This window comes from Eumetopias jubatus, unplaced genomic scaffold (genome assembly GCF_037043125.1).
Source record: "Eumetopias jubatus isolate StellerSeaLion01/CBP00866 unplaced genomic scaffold, mEumJub1_p1.0 scaffold_9, whole genome shotgun sequence".
In the NCBI taxonomy this organism is placed as follows: domain Eukaryota; kingdom Metazoa; phylum Chordata; class Mammalia; order Carnivora; family Otariidae; genus Eumetopias; species Eumetopias jubatus.
Genome location: NW_028274815.1, coordinates 109,734,023 through 109,752,463, shown reverse-complemented (window position 1 = coordinate 109,752,463; position 18,441 = coordinate 109,734,023). Strand labels below are relative to the sequence as shown.

The following is an 18,441-nucleotide window of genomic DNA, read 5'->3' as shown; positions in this document are numbered from 1 at the left end:
TTTCAAAAAGTTTCTCTGAAAGAGCTACAATGTTTTCAGCTATTTGACAGGCTTAAGCCTGGTTGTAATCAAGGTCACCACATAATTTATTATCCAAACCAGGACCCTTGTAGGAGCACAAGGAAACTGGAGGGAAGTGTGTGCAGGAAAACAACAGACCCACACCAGGACTGCCCCAGCAAACCCGACTGTCAAGAGAGCCTGGCCGTGACCTTCTTACAAGCCTCTTCCCACCTGGCGACTTAGGGAACGGTTTTCTGTGCTACAAGACACCAAGGCATTGAGAGTGGATTTCAGCTGGTCACTCTGCAGTAACGCAGCAGGACCTGCACCCTGGCTGACAGAAGGCAAGAGGAGGGAAAAGATTTTCTAGGGGCCAAGGGATCAGAATCTCCCTGATTGCAAATGGACACAAAGCATCACAAAAGAACAGACTCTTTAACTCCTTAACCTCACTTCCCCACACCAACTTAAAAAGCAACAAACAAAGCCCCTGGCGATCTGTGTGCTTATTTCGTAGACCCCCGTTCCCCCCACATACCCCCAGGTGCCCAACCCCAGCACCTCCAATGCTGACCTCACTGCCCACATCCAACCCAGCACCAAATGTGGTCACTGGTCACATCTACCTCTCTGCTCCTCTCAGAGCTACCTGTGCCTCACCTACCGGACTTTACTCCTAGATGCCCCAAGAACCCCAATCCCCAGTTTCTCCACCCCAGCAGGCCTGCCAAACCCTGACCCGAATACCTTCTCATGGCCTCATTACCCCACTAGGGCCCATGGTGCATCCCTGCAACCACTCTCCCACAAACCATCAACCCACCTCCGACCGGCAAAGGCCCAGCCCTGGCTAAATCCAACAGCCCATCCTTACTCTCCACCTACAAGGCTCTACAAGGCTTCGTCACTGGCTGTCCACACACAGCTTGGTTGGCTCCCCTCCTGCCTCAGCAACCACTCCTTACCTGTCCCCTTTGCTGGCCCTCCTCCACCTCCACACCCTGTTGGGCCCTCGGACCCCCTTTCACTCCTACCGACCTCATCCCCCAGGTGATAACATCCCATTCCCCGGCTCTAAATACCCTCTCCCGCTGCTCACACCCAGTGAGTAGCTCCAACCCACGCTGCTTCCCCAGGCACCACGATCTCGAGCCCTGCTTTCTCCCCCATGTCCCAGGGCCCAACTGCACACTCCTTCACTGCCCCTACCCCTCCCCACGGGCCTGCTCCCCTGTCTGCCTCCCTCCACCTCAGTACTTGGCCAATTCTTCAGAGGCTCAGGTGAAATCCCTGAAGCTGTCCTTGCCTGCCCTCTCTTCCTTCCATCCTCCTCCAGTCTGGGGGTGCCCGGGTCAGCTCTGCTCCAGCACCCGACCACTTCTCACCACCTCCACACAACCAGCACCCTGGCTGGGGCCACCGTCAGCTCAGCCGCCCTGTGGCAGGCAACTCCTGACTGGTCTGCTCCCTGGCTTGGCGGCAGCCCCAGAGATCCTTTTAAAACTAGGCAGAGCGTGTCACTCTGCTCAAAGGCCTCCAACAGCTTTTCCTCAAAGTCAGGAAAAGCCAAAATCCTTACCAGGGCCACGCAGTCTACATCATCTCTGTTGACCCCATCTTGCCCTCTGTCCACCAGGGTCCCCGAGACATCCCAGGCACCTCCTGCCTCCGTGCCTTGCTTTGCACCTGCTGCCCACACACGGCCACAGCAGACTTCCCTCCACTCCCGCCGGCCTTCACGCAAATGCCATCTCCTTAGGGCAGCCTTTCCCAGCCGGCTGAACGTACAGCACTTCACCCCTGGCAGCTTCTGTCCCACTTCCCTATTTTATTTCTTCATTTGTATTTATCTAACATCTACACATATGACTTATCTCTAGCACACCCTGCCTGTCTCATCACCAGCGTGGAAGCTCTGGGAGGTCAGAGATTTTTGTCTGTTTTAAGTCCCTGCTGTTCCCCAGAGCCTTAAACCTGTGGGAAGCACTCAGTGCATACTTTTAAGGGATAAATCAATTAATGGCCTGCAGGTCCCTAAATGATCCCTGTCTGACTTCACATTCTATTCCTCATTATCCCTCTTCCTTGATTTGTTTTCTTCACAGAATTTGTCACCAGGTGCCATTTGATGCTTCTGCTTCTTTGTTTCTTGTCCACCTCCTCCCACCATTGAAAGTCAATTCCAAGAGAGCAGGAACCAGGCAGGCACCCAGCAAACACCCGCTACAGATGAGAGTCCCTTTCCTGCCCGCCTTCCCAGGCCAGACCATGAGCCATTCTCACCTGGACCAATCGTTCTCACCTGACTGGGCTTCCCAACTCCAGACCCCTCCCTCTTGTAGCACCCATGGCAGGAATTCTCTACCCCGAAGCTCAAGCAACTTTTCCACAATCATTCATTGGCTCCCCTGCTGCCCACCTCCGTTCTCTGTATTCTGACTGCACTAAGCTTGTGTCCAGAACAAGACACGGCGATGCTGTTCCCCCGCTGTTCTCCCTCCTCTTGCGCTGCTTCACCAAGACATTTTTGAGGACCCTGAGGCCATCTCGAGAACCTCTGACAGGCCACGCCCACCCCTATAAACATGGCTGGGAAGGGGTCCCTCAAGGGTGCTCTCGCAGCACACCATACTGAATTCAAACCCTGACACTTAGGGTCTGACTGAAGACTTGCCGTCTCTCTCCGACTGGGCTGTAGCAGCCTGTTACCGCGTCTGCGTGGTGCCCGCCCACGGGGGGCGCTCTGGGTTCCTCCTATTATACGGCTCTGAAGAAAACATGCTAAGGGAAACTGAAACAAATGATGGACTTGTATGAATGATGATTATTTCTCCCACCCTTCCATAAAATGGAACCTAATGAAGCTACTCCTCAGTCCAAACCCCTAACTTCTCCAGACTAAACGATCTACTCTTGGCACCCAAGAGAGAAGACCCCAATGTTCTCAACAAGACTATTAGAAGCAGAAGACGCAAAACCTTAGGGAACCTTCAACACTCCTGCCTGCCGTGAACTTGGCATTGGAATGCCAACGTGCTGAAACAGGCTGTACTGCTGGTGGGCCTCTGCCAACGCTAAGTTCAGGCTATTAACTTGGTTTCCCCTGGACAGCCCTCCAAGTTCAGATGATACAGGAGCTCTCCACACAGAACGGCAGACCTTTTCCTGGTTGTCCTTCCTGGCCTGTGCCCTTAGGGTAGGACAGTTCTTCAGGACTTTTTGCTGTTTTTCTGGTTCTAATTTCTTGCCATGTGGCATTCACTCGTATTACACTAAATTTCCTAGTTGTCTTTAAAAGCACACAAATTTGCCTAACAAGATTCCCGTGGAATACGGAGATCTTTTTTTTATGTTTCTCTTATTTAGGATCAACTCTGATCACATGATCTAACCTCTGTGAATGCTGGGGCTTTGCAAAGCTCTTGTTCTTACTGTGACCTATTCATTATTCTTCTTCTATGTATGGATTTACTCTTTTTCGCTTTAAAGTATTGTCATGGACCTTTGTTTTACTTTGTGTAAAGAAACTCTAAGGGCGCCTGGGTGGCTCAGTCGTTAAGCGTCTACCTTCCACTCAGGTCATGATCCCAGGTCCTGGGATCGAGCCCTGCATTGGGCTCTCTGCTCCGCAGGAAGCCCGCTTCTCCCTCTTCTCCCTCTCCCACTCTCCTCTGCTTGTGTTTCCTCTCTCGCTGCCTCTCTCTCTCTCTCTGTCAAAAATAAAATCTTAAAAGAGAGCGAGAGAGAGAAAGAGAGAAAGAAAGAAACTCTGATTCCCAGTGTGCCTGGGTGGTTGTGGGTTAAGCGTCCAACTCTTGATTTTGGCTCAGATCATGATCTCAGGGTCATGAGATCGAGTCCTGCATCAGGCTCAGCATTGGGCATGGAGCCTGCTTAAGATTCTCTCTCCCTCCCCGCCCCCGCTCACACAGGCATGTGCACTCTTAAAAAAAATTAAAATACAATAAAAATAAAATAAATAAAATACAAAGAAACTGATTCTTTCCATGTGAGTTTCTAAAAAAAATCAGCTCTTGCCACATTTGAGGAAACTCTCATCCAACATAGGATGCCAAAGAAAATCTTTAATGATAAAATCCTCAGCACACGGCCACCGAAGCCCACCCCCCTACCCTCGGCAGCCAGCAACGGCAAACCCTCCCCAAACCCGGTTCGAGGAGCTGCCAGCTTTGGTCCCTGCTGTCTCTAGCACCTTGATAAGCTGACAGCCTGAGCCCCAGTTTCTGATTCCAAAGCAGACATGAAAGTAAGAGCCTGCATTTTAGAGTCTAGCAAGGCGTTGACCAGCAGTAAAAAGAGATGGGCTACCCAGTAACCTTCTGGGGCTATCAAGCACTTGATCAGTGCAACTGAGGAACTGAATTTTAGATTTTCACTTTAATGAATTTAAATAGCCACATGTGACTAGCAGCTATTGCCCTGGGCAGCACAGATGTAGAGAAAAAGACAAATACAATTTTTCAGTGCGCCGAGGGGCCATGCTATAAGGACAAGAAAAAACAAAAACACAACCAGAATCACCAAGTCAGCCAGATGCTGCCGGGGACAAGTAGCGGGAGGGAACAGGAGACCGAGCCTCCTTTTCTCCTTTACTCCTGCCAGAGCACACGGCTCCCGCAGCTCTACCACCACCATCCCAACTCTTGATTTTTTTAAGATGTATTTATTTATTTGACAGAGACACAGCGAGAGAGGGAACACATGCAGGGGGAGTGGGAGAGGGAGAAGCAGGCTTCCCGCGGAGCAGGGAGCCCGATGCGGGGCTCGATCCCAGGACCCCGGGATCATGACCTGAGCCGAAGGCAGACGCCTAAACGACTGAGCCACCCGGGCGCCCCCCCCCCACCTCTTCCTTCCTAAGACCACCCCAAGACCAGCTGCCCAACACGGAAGGTCAGTGCGCACCGCACCTGTCATCAGCTCCTGTCTTGCCCACCCAGTGGTGAGCTGCCTGGGACCGAGACTGTGGGATCCAACGGATATAAACTTTACTTAACACACCATGTGAACCAGATGCTTTGGGCAAATCCTTGCATTTCACCTTCCCACAGAACCACCAGGAGAGCCACTTCTAGCTCTAAGGTTGTCAGAGTCTATGAAATTAGTGTCTAAGACCTTCTGGGCCGAACAGGGAACAGGGAGACACAGAGGAACATCCCAAGAGCAGAGAGGCAGTGACCAAAATAATCCTACCAGTTGGACAGTGGAAACAGACCGGCTCTGCTCCAGGCCCCTAGACTATCCTGTTAACAAGCAAATCATGCAAAACAGTCTTCTATCTTACTTTTAAGTTTTCTAAGGGGCAGCAATTTCACTAGTGATTAAATATGGGCAGTACAGTGTTCCTATTTTTATATTACAAAATATTTCCTAACAAAACTTTCTACAACCCCAAATTCCATCACATGAACGATTTCTTTACAAACATTCTTTGATAGACTTTTGTTTTCATCTGTTTTCCTTCTGCTGTTTCGCCCTCTGCTTTCTCATAAGCTCTACAGTTCATGTGAACACACTTCCTGACATGCCTGCTTCCACGTCATCCTGGCAGTTCGTGTGCTGACCTTCACAGCCCCCTCCCCCTGGCATGTCTCCCCTCCCAGCAGCTTGATCCCATGAGGCCAACTCTATTACTCCTTTTTCATCCTCTTTTTAATACTTATCTTTATAGCCTGACACAGTGGGGGAACACTCTGCAAGTTCTTTAACAAAACTGCTGTAAACTCACTTTATATTCACATTGTATTTATACCCAACTACACATTATGTCCACGTTCCCGGCTCCCATGTATTTGCAGGGACTCCTAGTGAAGATGGATCTGGAAGCTAATGCTATGAGGAACAGTCCTTCCCAGCCCCACTCCTATAAATAATGGTAGAGGGAAAAAACCCCAAACAGACAAACCTTTCTGTAACAAGAAACAAAGTAACAAATAGGCTGACACTGGGCCTGGCAAGGCTCTGAGCCCTGCAGACTTCACTCAGGCAGCCCCCGGCTCCATCAGGGAGACAGGGCCTTGGGGGCCCCCAAACAAGGGGGATGAGAACCAGGTCCAGTGCTCAAAGCCAGGGCGCAGCACGTCACGTCACGGTTGGCACCACTGGGGGAGCGAGGCAGACCTCCACTGTAAGACCCAGGTCTGGACTGGATCTAGGAAGGGAGAATGCAAAACCACAGCAACAGAAGCCGGGTGAGCAGAGGGGGTGGCCGGAGAGGGAAGAAAATCTCAAAAGAAACACTCAAAAGAGGATTTTACGCCAGATGGAAAACAGAACAACTGGAGAATTACTTTAAAATAAGTACATTAGGGTCCTTGGTGATTTAAATGAAGAAATATTTTTAAACAACACAAACACATACATACAAGAAATTAAGAACCAAAAATAGGCAGGAATGAACCAAATAGAAATCTCAGAAATAAGAACTATAATCCCTGCAACAAAAATTCAACATAAACACATGACTGTTCACAAGGAATTAGTAAATGGAAAATAACACTGGGGAATCCATCCAGAAGTTAGCACTAGAAAAAGATATCCAAACCATGAGAAAGCAGTTAAAGAGAAACACAGAGAGACTAGTAAACTCTAGTGTGTCATTAACAGAAGTTCACCCAATAGTTGAGAGCAAAATACAGTTATTTTCAGATATACAAAGACAAAGGTAGTGACCGTTCAGAGACCCTCAGTGTTTTGTTTTGTTTTTTTTTAAATGAAAAGCGATCGAAGAGGGAGAGAGAGGGAAACCAACAACAGGGAATAAATACGAAAATGGAGAGTATATGCCGTGGATTTAACTAACTGTAGAATATCACAATTTGAACGTGAAAACAAGTCAACCTAAAACTCTCCTCCCTAATGACAAGGCAGGTGGGTAGGGAAGGCAAGCTCAAGTTCGTCTCTCAAGTGGAGGGTGAATGGTGTGCTGGGCTCTCAGGCAGCAGGAGAGACAAATCAACACCCAGGCACGAAACCTTCCTTTTCATTTTTCAAAGACTATCTAATTTAAACTTGGAAAACCACCTTGCTTCTTCCTCTAGAAAATCTGTCAACCCGAAGGCTTCAACACAACAGAAAATCCATTTAAAAATTTCACTTTATAGGAAGAAGGAAAAGTTATGTCTGTTGTAAAATCAGTGGGACATCTCTCTGTGAATCAATAGGGTAAAAATCAAAATGTGAATGCTAGTTAAGTCAATGTACTTAAGGATGGGTGTTCACATCCTTCTTACTGAGTAATGCCACAGTGAGGCAAATTCCAGGACCATGCTTTAAGGAGTCCTAGAATGATATTCTTGCCCTTAACCTCATGTCTAGTATTAAGAGAAAAACATTTGGAGGCAAGTTCTCTCTAAAGAGCTTTTTCCTTTTTTGAACCAACACTTTAAGTACCTTTATACACATCAAATCATAACCCTACATCTGGAAAAGTATTGGCCCTGAACATAGTGAATGTGTGTAATCAGCCTTCTCTAACTGGTAACACTTATTCAGGTAAAACTACATCTTGGATGTTGCTGCCATAATACAAAGCGTGACTTCTGGGTTCCAAATGGTGAGTCATTCATTCATTCTCCTACCTTGCAATGAAAGTCTGAAGTTGGGTTTCAGGTTACTTCATTAGAACACATTTTTGGAGCTAGAAGGAAGCTTTCAGCATCCTCCAGCACACAGTAAGCTCTGGGCTGGATGGTTGGCTGTACAATGTTCACAGCAATGCAGGCTTCCCTCCTGGAGTTAACCCCATCAGGTGACTCCAGCAGACAGCAGAGCCAAAATTAGTCAGCCAACAGGGTTCCCAAGAAGACTATCTCACGTGAAAAGCATTTGGTTTTTGAATGCCTTAACCTTCACTGAAACAGGAGTATTAAAGCTAATCCTATGTTGATACAACACGGAAACTACTTGAGTCAAGCAGAGAGAAAGAAGGGAATAGAGTTACCGGAAGAGTAAAGAAACCAGGGTGCTTCGCTTCATCTTCGTATTTGCCTTCAGTTGAACTTCCGGCCTCCATGGATTTGGACGTGGTGTTCTTACCGATGCCCATCATTAAGAGAAAACGAGCAGTTTAGCCGCTGGACTGCCGGGGCCGGAAGAGAAGGCTTGTTCAGGCAAGGAGCCCAGCAGGATCTGAGCCGGCTCTCCCGGTGCCTGGAGGGCCCGATGCTCAGGCAGAGAAGAGCCCCACAAGTGCCGCCATCTCTTAGCACCTAGAGAGAGGAAGCACCAAATCACCACAAACGCATAAAGAGCAGGGGACACACATTCACTGCATCTCCTGCAGAGAAGCTGGTTACAGTACAAGTTACATCCAAACATCAAAAAAAGCACATTACTTAATCACACTTTTCAAGACCCCGCCATCTTCAGTTAGTCGTGCAGATTCTGAATCGCCCCCTGGGAGGAGGACTGCTGAACTGGGCCATCGGCAATACCCAAGTCCAAGGATGAAAAGGCCACACAGTGATTCCGTTGACACGCTGGATGGCAGAGCTCTCAGAGCCCAGCACTCTCCAGCAGAAACTGCTGCAGTGAGGAAAATGTGCTGCAGCTGCCCCGTCCAACCCAATCGTCACTACCCACGAGGCTGCGGAAGAAACTCAGCTTTTACTTGGATCTGATTTTAATCAATTTGAATTTAAATAGTCACGTGTGACTGGTGATGATCACACCAGACAGTAAATGCAGTTATAGCTAATATACTATGACTACCTGGATATCAAAGTTCTGAACTCCCTATATGTGCCCAATTAAAGGTGGAGGAAGGCACTCAAAAGCATTTAAAAAAAAAAAAAAGGGAGAGAGAGAGATGAAACCAACCTGGGATTAAATGACCACACAAAGTTCTAGGCACGTGTCAACATGACCTTCAAACGGGCTAGAAGAATGCCATACAAAACACAGAGCCAAAACATTCCGTATCAGTCGAATAACAGCATAAACCTACAGAAGAAATCAGAAAGACAAAGTAAAAAGGAAGGGAGGTAAAATGGCAGGACATAAGGGAGGAGGGGGAAGGAGAGCAAGATGGATCTGGAATGCTCAGAGAAACCGATATTGGTCGATGAGGAAAAGTGCAATGCTCTGGGCTAAGAGAAAATATAAGCAAAAGTCAAGAGTAAGAAATTACTGAAACAATTCTATGCAGCCAAGTTTCAGTGAAGAAGAAAATTAAAAACTCAATTTCAAACAAAAGTATGACTTGGACAATAAAAGAGATCCACCCAAAAATTAACAAGCATTTGGGGAATTTCAGCTTCAAAAAATGAGAGGACACAAAGGATCCCTACAAGGGTTGGCATCTGGACAATAAAACATGTCTAAGTATGCCCAAAGTTTCATTAAAAAAAAAAAAAATACCACAAGCAGGTAGGGGTGAGAAGGGACAGAACATTCATCAGAATCATGTCATATCTCAGCACCAATTAATGTCCCACTGAGAGTGAATAACCCAGCCAAGCTGTCCTGCAAATGTGAAGTCACACCTACTCGATGTTAGAAACACAAGTAGGAAACCTGTTCGAGGATCTCTGTTAGGGACTCTTTCATTCAACAATGACTGGATGAACCAAGGGAGAAACTGAAATACAGACAAAAGAAGAGAAGGAATTATACAAAAATCTGGGAGTTCAGTAGGTAGAGCACAAAAAAGGAAAATAAAATAAACCGTTGCCAGAACATCACGTTGCCTGCCTTAAGTAGAACAGAATCAAGTGCACACAGCAAAGTGGTTTGAGGGGCTCTTTTGGTTTAAATGTTCTTGCACATTTTGCCTTCTTGGTTACATCATATTCATATCTATTTAAAGCAGTAGCTCTCGGGACACCTGGGTGGCTCAGTCAGTTGAGCATCTGCCTTTGGCTCAGGTCATGATCCCAGGGTCCTGGGATGGAGTCCTGCATCAGGCTCCTTGCTCAGTGGGGAGCCTGCTTCTCCCTCTGCCTGCTCTCTCTGCTTGTACTCTCTCTCTCTCTGACAAATAAATTAAAAAAAAAAGGGGGGGGTGCAGTAGTTCTCAACCAGGAGTGATGTTCCCTCCAGGGGACATTTGGCAATGTCTGAAGACCTTCCAGGTCATCAAACTGGGGGAGAGCTACTAGCATAACAGGTAGAGGCCACGAGTGCTGATAAACATCCTCCAATGCACAGGGCAGATCCCGTAATAAAGAACTACCTGGCCCCAAATGTGAATAGTACCAAGGCTGAGAAACCCTGGTGTAAAAACATTTCCCTCCTCCCAAAAATGACAACCCGGTGTGCCACGTGGATCCACAGCACAGAGCAAGGGATACATGTTCCGGTTTGGGAAGCAGGGACATGGATGTCACCAGACAAAGCAAACTCCGTAAAGGAATAAGTCTATGGGACTTACTGCCAATTTTGTGACTTTTAAAATAATTTTCCCTTGGACGCCTGGGTGGCTCAGTTGGTTAAGCGACTACCTTCGGCTCAGGTCATGATCCTGGAGTCCCGGGACCGAGTCCCACGTCGGGCTCCCTGCTCAGCGGGGGGTCTGCTTCTCCCTCTGACCCTCTTCCCTCTCATGCTGTCTCTCTCATTCTCTCTCAAATAAATAAAAATCTTTAAAAAAATAAAATAAAATAATTTTCACTTTACAATAACTGGGAGGAGCGGGCCATTTCTGCTCATCTCTGCAGTTTGTAAGGAATATGGGGACCCATTTTACTACGTAGTTTCCAATACATAAAAGGGAGGACTTTCTGTCCTCAGAGAGGAAGTTAAGGACATTGCTTAGAAAACCCTGAAGGCTCTCCCTGTAGCCCTAGCTGAGATTTCACTCCAAATTACCCTTTTCCTTGTGTTCTCACTTAAAGTGTTTTACAACAATTCAAAACAAAACAACACAAAGAATTCCTAGCAAAGGCAAAGTTTGCAGAGAGGCAGGCAAATGATGAAATGCATAACAAACCCTTCACACACCCCAATCCCCTGGAATAGAGTCCCTGAAGAGGACTAAGGAGGTAGAAGAGTTTTGAGGCTCTTGAGACATAAAACGAAATTCTCTTCCAGAAAGACTCTCCTAATTGGCGGTGCCACCAGTGACAAATCGATCCATCTCATCCAAGTTTGGGAACCCTACCACAAAGCTGCGCCAGTGGAGAATTTTTCAGAGATTTTGTGATGTGTTGACTCGTGAGTTTTCCATGTCTGTTAGCAAGTACAGAGACTCTTCTGTGGTTTATCTCCTTCTGCCCTTTGCCTACAGTGTTTACAAATCTTTATTTCTGTAAGGATCTTAATCCTTTAATTCTCTGTTTTTTGGTTACAAATATCTTATCCCAGCTTTTTGTTTGTTCATGAATTTTGTGGACGGTCTTTCAGGATTATTCTCATGTTTGTAATCAAATCTATCCATCTTCTACACATTATGACTTAGCTACTACCTCCCATCAGCTTCCCAAGAGCTAAAAACAACAACAACAAAACCACATACAGCATGACAATGAACATACCTAAAGTGGCCCTGACAGACCTTTACCGTAACCACCAGAAGCTTGGGTTTCCCAGAAGATAGGAAGATAGGACAAGCAAAGAGGACAGTGAGCCACTGCCAGGTTTTTACAAGACTACATGCTATGTGGAAAGAGCCAAGATGTCCATCGACAGATGAATGGATAAAGAAGATGTGGTATATATACACAATGGAATATTATGCAGCCATCAAAAGGAATGAGATCTTGCCATTTGCAACGACGTGGATGGGACTGGAGGGTGTTATGCTTAGTGAAATAAGTCAATCAGAGAAAGACATGTATCATATAACCTCACTGATATGAGGAATTCTTAATCTCAGGAAACAAACTGAGGGTTGCTGGAGTGGTGGGGGGTGGGAGGGATGGGGTGGCTGGGTGACAGACATTGGGTAGGGTAAGTGCTATGGTGATTGCTGTGAATAGTGCAAGACTGTTGAATCACAGATCTGTACTTCTGAAACAAATAATGCAATATATGTTAAGAAAAAAGAAAAAGAAGAAGATAGCAGGAGGGAAAGAATGAAGGGGAGTAAGTCGGAGGGGGAGACAAACCATGAGAGACGATGGACTCTGAAAAACAAACTGAGGGTTCTAGAGGGGAGGAGGGTGGGGGGAGGGGTTAGCCTGGTGATGGGTATATGGGTATTAAAGAGGGCACATTCTGCGTGGAGCACTGGGTGTTATGCACAAACAATGAATCATGGAACACTACATCAAGAACTAATGATGTAATGTATGGTGATTAACATAACAATAAAAAATTAAAAAAAAAAAGACTACATGCTATGGTTATCAGAAGGGCCACATGAGCCCTTGGCTCCACATGCAGCCCCATGGCCATCAGCGGACCAGCGGAGCTCTCCAACCCGCACTCACCCATGTTAACCTTAGGGAAAAGGATAGGGCTTTTTTTTTTTTTTAATTTTATTTATTTATTTGAGAGAGAGAGAATGAGAGATAGAGAGCACGAGAGGGAAGAGGGTCAGAGGGAGAAGCAGACTCCCTGCTGAGCAGGGAGCCCGACGCGGGACTCGATCCCGGGACTCCAGGATCATGACCTGAGCCGAAGGCAGTCGCTTAACCAACTGAGCCACCCAGGCGCCCCAGGGCTTTTTTTATTATTTATTTTTTTTTTGAGAGAGAGAGAGAGAGAGAGAGAGAGAGAGAGAGAGAGTGAGAGAGAGCACAAGTAGAGGGAGCGGCAGGCAGAGGGAGAGGGAGAAGCAGGCTCCCCACCGAGCAGGAAGCCCAACGCGGGGCTCGATCTCAGGACTCCGGGATCATGACCCGAGCTGAAGGCAGACACTTAACCGACTGAGCCAGCCACGCGCCCCAGGATAGGGCTTTTAAATGTAGAATGCATTTACTCTCCTAAGTGAATTGCATCTTCATGCTCATTTCAGACACAATCATCCCTGCAGCAGCCAACCCTCCCCATTGCCCCCATGACCAGGAACAAAGTTCCACTGTGGCAAGACCACTTTCCATCAAGCACTCTGTGTTTCTCTACTGAGTGTTTAACTGGCCCTCATGAGCTTTACTGGGACCCACCCAGTGTCTTTGCTGTCTCTTACAGAGCAGCACCCTTCGGAATGCCCTGAAGACGCGGGGAGCCAAGTGAGCGCAAGAGGGGATGGGCCCAGGCAAAGTGCAAGGCAGTGATGCTCTTAGAGAGGCTTTGGGGCAGAGGGTGCCAAGACCCGGGAAGAGAGGTTACCCTTTATTGGGTAAGACACACAGACAGGGGAAGAAGGGAGGAGACAGCAAACACTGAGCACAGAAATGCATGCCTGGAAGTCCCCAGATGACAGAGCATTCCACAGCCAAGTACTTGAGAGTTACAGCCTCAAGGCCAGAACCCACGCACCAACCTGAGATCAGAGTGCTTCATCCACAAAGGCCGAACTTGAGTGGGGAAATGCCAAGGCCCAGATGGAGATAAAAGGGGGAGGAAGGGTGGAGTTTAGGGTTTGTGTTAAAACAAAAGGCAAAATCTCCCAGGGAATCTTACACTGGGGAAGGTCTGCATGTCCCCAGCCCATCCATCAACCCTCTTCCCGTTCCTTGCAAAAGAAAAACTAAGCAAGACCACCGCTATCTTGCCCCTGACCCGGCTACGAGGGGCAGGAGATGCTGAGGGATGAAAGATGGGGCTCACTAACGATGAAAAGGACGAGGGCAACACAGTGAGAGCAACAACTACAGTCTCCCTGCTAAGCGCCTGCCTCACCTTATCAATGGCACCTTGTTCTCCCGAGGAAGCACAGTATTGCAATGATGTGCCCACTAACTCCACACAAGGGGAAGCTGAGCTTCAGAGAAGCGAAGTAACTTGCCAAAGGACACACAGCCATAACTGGCGGAGCAGGATTCAAACTTTAATCAGCATTCCCGTCCTTACAGTGTTTATACAAGCAAGACCTAAAACTGTCCTTTGAATGCCTGGTTTTTGGCCAACCTCCCTGAGCAAATGTGCCCCAGGCTGCCCTGGGAGCACAGTCTCTGTCCGACCTGCTGTGTGCCGTCTGCTACCTGGGATTTCTGAGGGGGCCCCAAGGGCTGAGCTCCCTCTCCAGGGCTGAAGCCCACGTCCCCCCAGGGCAGGAGCTCCCAAACCTGTGGGCTCCGGGCGCTCTGCTGCATCGACACCACCCCAACAGCCCCACCACCTCTGGTCTCACTTTCTGTCCCACCTCGAGCACTCCTCTCGTCCATACAGGTGCAGCCGGCACGACCAGAAGCCATCGGGCCCTTTGATGGTATCCTGATGTACCTCAGAATGACAGCCAAATTCCTCAGCAAGGCTATGGGGTCACCGTGACACCTACCGGAAGGCCTGGCCTCCCCTGTGCGGTCATTTCCATCTTTCAGGTCCTCCACTAGCTTCTCAGGCTCTTGCATGTGTGGTGCCTCCAAAACAAACATCCTTTACCTCCCCCCTTTCCATCGGGGGAACTCCCATCCGTGCTGCCTCTGGTCGCCACGTCACCGTGGCACCCGTGACCCATGAGGATGGCGAGGCCACCGCAAGGCCACGCCTGCCTGCCCAGCCAGACCGCTGTCAGAATGAGGGGCAGCAGCCACCGCCTGTATCCCCGGCTCCCGGGGCCGGACTTGGCACCTGCACTGAAGGCTCCCCAGGATTTGTGGGATAAATAACTGGTTTAAAAAAATAATTATAAAGAACCCCTGATATAATGTAACACTCATTCTTGCTTAACACTCTTACTAAACTGGGAGAGGAAATTAAGAGCCAACATCAACCACATCTGTGACACACCAGATGCACTGATGTCAGGGACAAGCCAGGGTGTCAACACCACCGCGATCACTCAGCTGACAGAGAAGGAGGGGGGAAGTGTTTGAAAGGAAAAGACCAAATTAGAACCACAATCAAGAGACAGGAAAATCTGAGAGGACCTACCAGTTGATGGCTAGGTACAAAACACATTAGGAGTGTGAGTTTGTGTATTTGTTCACTACCTTACAAATAAGGGCATTAAAAATAACCCACATAGGTTAAAAAAAAAAAAGTACCTAAGGTTCTTTTAGGTTTACTAGTAAGGTAGTTCACTACTAAGGTAGTGAACCTAAAGCATTCCCCAAATGCCAGCAACAAGCATCTGGTTCAGAAGCTGCAAAGTGCTGCCTTGCCTCGTTTTGCAGGATCGCCAGCTAAGAGTGTTTTTACATTTTTAAAGGGTGGTAAACAGCAGCAAGGAAGAACATGTGACAGGATTATCTGGGCCACAAAACCTGAGATACCTACAGAAAAGTTTACCGACCCCTAAAGATAAGAGGATGTACGAATCCTGTTTAAGATGGCAATAATAGCATTACTTAGGTTTCATCAAAAATGTGCATGGCCTTTATGAATAAAACAATGAACTATTTTACTACGGGCCATAAAACAGATTTAAATAACCAGAGAAACAAACCAGATCCCAGAATAAGAGTGCTGCTATAAGGATATTCATTTTTCTGATATACATAATGTATATAAATTTAATAAAAATCAATTAATACCCCAAAAGGAAAGAAAGGGGGCTTGCTAAAATTCCTGTGGAAGGATAAGCAAAAACAGCCACAAATATCTGAAAAAAAAGTAAGAATGTGTTCTATCAGATAGGAACCCTAACATAAAGTTGTAATAAACAGAGTTCACAGACACAAATAAACAAGAGAAACCCCAAAAACTGAGAAATACAGGAGATGGAAGCACCTCAAATCATAAAGCAAAGTATGGATTTTTCAATACAACAGGCCAAAACAACCAGTTCAATACTAGGTAATAAAAACCAGAAAAAGTAAGTCCTACAGTTAGTGTAAAAAATGGAGGGAGGAAGGGAGGAAGGGCCACTAATGGTTATATAACATTAGGGTGGAGGACTCCTTTCTTAACATACCATTATGATTAGGCAATATGAATTTTTTTTAGGTTTCTGTATGGAGGAAAAAAAAATCAAAATCACACAAAGTTAAAAAGCAAAATATAACCTACATAAGAACATGTGTTCATATCTTTACTATTTGAAGAGCTCTTATAAATCAACAGGAAACAAAAGTCCTTAATATAAAAATGGACAAAATAGGGATGCCTGGGTGGTTTGGTTGGTTAAGTGTCTGCCTCCGGTTCAGGTCATGATCCCAGGGTCCTGGGATGGAGCCCCACATCGGGAATCCCTGCTCAGCGAGGAGTCTGCTTCTCCCTCTCCTGCTGCTCCTTCTCACTCGCTCTATCACTGACAAATAAATTATATTTTTAAAAAATGGACAAAATATAAGCTCATCTTCAATTCCCCTCAAATACAAACGGCAAAATAAATGTTCCATCCTTTGAAATCAAAAGTATACTGAAATGAGGTACCTTTTTATTAATCTATGTGGGTTATTTTTAACGCCCTTATTTGTGAGGTAGTGGACAAATACACATACTCACACTCTTAATAAAAAATAAATTTGCTAATGAGAAGGCAATTTGGTTATATGTATCTGAAGAGGATACGCATGTTCACTTCTAGTACCTATTAATAGACATATTCACTAATATTTCTTAATTGGGACACAAAGAGCTCCAAATTGTGCATGTTAGCATTATTAATTGGACCAAAAATCAGGAAAAATCTAATATCCAACACTAGGGAATTGAATGGCAAAATTATGGTATGTTCCTACAAAGGAATACCATGCAGACATTAAAAAGATGACATAGAAATGTCTATTGACATGGGAAGATGTTCACCCTATGTTATGCAAGGAATAATAAAAAAAAAAAAAACAGTATATACAACACTACACTAAGCAAAATAAGCCAGTCACAGAAGGACAAATATGGCATGATTCCATTTGTAGGGGGTATCTAAAATAGTCAAACTCACAAAGGCAGAGAATACACTGGTGCTTGCCAGGGGCTTGGGGCGGGGGGTGCTATTCAACATGTGTAAAGGTTATTACGCAAGGTAGGTTCTAGGGATCTGCTGTAGAACACTGTGCAGTTAACAATACAGTATTGTACACTTAAAGGTTTGTTAAGAGGGGCGCCTGGATGGCTCAGTCGTTAAAGGTTTATTAAGAGGGTAGATCTTAGGCTGAATGTTCTTACCACAACAAAAATAACAATTTTTTAAAAATCAGGCAATGAATAAAAAGAATTAAAGGCAATTCATACAGTGATAAAAAGTTAGTTACAGCACTAACCCTAACTTACTGTGTGTGTGTTAAGTGTGCACACACGCATACACACACCAAAGTGTCAACCAAAGGTTGATTAGTGGGATGGCAAAGGACTTAAGTCTCCCTATTTTCTAAGGTTATTTACTTAACAGTGAAAGGGGTGCCCCTTTCTCCCTGATGTTGACATCAGCACTTGGTTCCACCCCTCTGTTCAGAATCAAATCCAGAAACATGGTCAGTTCCCCTTAACAAGGTCACATGAAGCAGTCCGGTCCCTTCTGTTCAGTGACACAGCCTTGGAGTGACAAAACACATGGAATTAAGTTCTTAGGTTTCAAGTTGTAAAATGACTTCTGTTGTCAGGAGAGAAATGGAGAAAAGCGAAGGTTCTGTAAATTACACTTAGCTGGGAAAGGGGTGGGGACAGACAATAAAAGAGGTGTACCAATAACCAGGGTTGCCCCCAAAGAACTGGTCCTCAACTTTGACTCCATGTTGGAACCACCTAAGAATTTTTAAATATACTACTGCTGACCACAGAATCTGACTGAATAGGTCTATGGAGCCTGAGCATCTAGTTTATAAAGCTCCCCTGCTGCCATGGTTAAAAATCACCACCTTAATAAAGCAAGCAGGAATTACAGTCTCATTAAAAAAAAAAAAATTTTTTTTTCAACCTCAAAATAAATCTAAGCCTGTCAGAGCAGAAAAACCGTAGTTTGGCAAATTCTGCTATGAGCAAGTAGGGAAGTAAAATATTCAGGTCTTTAACAAACTTCCAATTCCCTAGGGATTGAACCACCAGCTCTCCAGCCACCAATAATCATGAACTAATACAGAATAACAGCTTTGAATCAGTACTTCTTTGATCAACTATTCAGCCAGTGATCATTTCTTTTGCACTTAATTTTTTTTATCTGACCATTTCTCTGCTGTCCAGGAACGGGTCAACTCCCTACTGTGGCTTACCATGGCCACCTGACTTGGAAGTATGATGGTACTATCCAAACAGAGAACTTAAAAGCTGAGCTGTTCCTGGCGTTTACTACCAACCAAGCCTTTTCGTGTTTCTTGGAAGCAAAACCAAATCCTAAGAAAACATGTCTTTCCATCAGCCTGATCTATCATCCTGCTCATCATCTAGCAGTTCCTAGTCCAAGGCACTCAATAGCTGAATGAAGTAACCACTAAGAATCCTCCCGAAGGGTATAATCTCCCCTGTGTACAATTCATCTTTATATTCCTAGCT

The 18,441-nt window shown here is 46.1% G+C and overlaps 1 protein-coding gene across 5 annotated transcripts in view; it reads right to left on the bottom strand.

The window, feature by feature from the left end:
• The window catches only part of SLC23A2 (solute carrier family 23 member 2), a 136,487-nt gene that overhangs the window by 68,294 nt on the left and 49,752 nt on the right, over positions 1 to 18,441 (bottom strand). For all 5 annotated transcript variants that reach the window (XM_028118656.2, XM_028118659.2, XM_028118660.2 and 2 more), the window contains one exon: positions 7,967 to 8,234. In XM_028118656.2, the coding sequence (XP_027974457.1) occupies positions 7,967 to 8,074 (108 nt within the window). In that variant the 5' untranslated portion in view covers positions 8,075 to 8,234. The remainder of the gene's footprint in view (positions 1 to 7,966; positions 8,235 to 18,441) is intronic.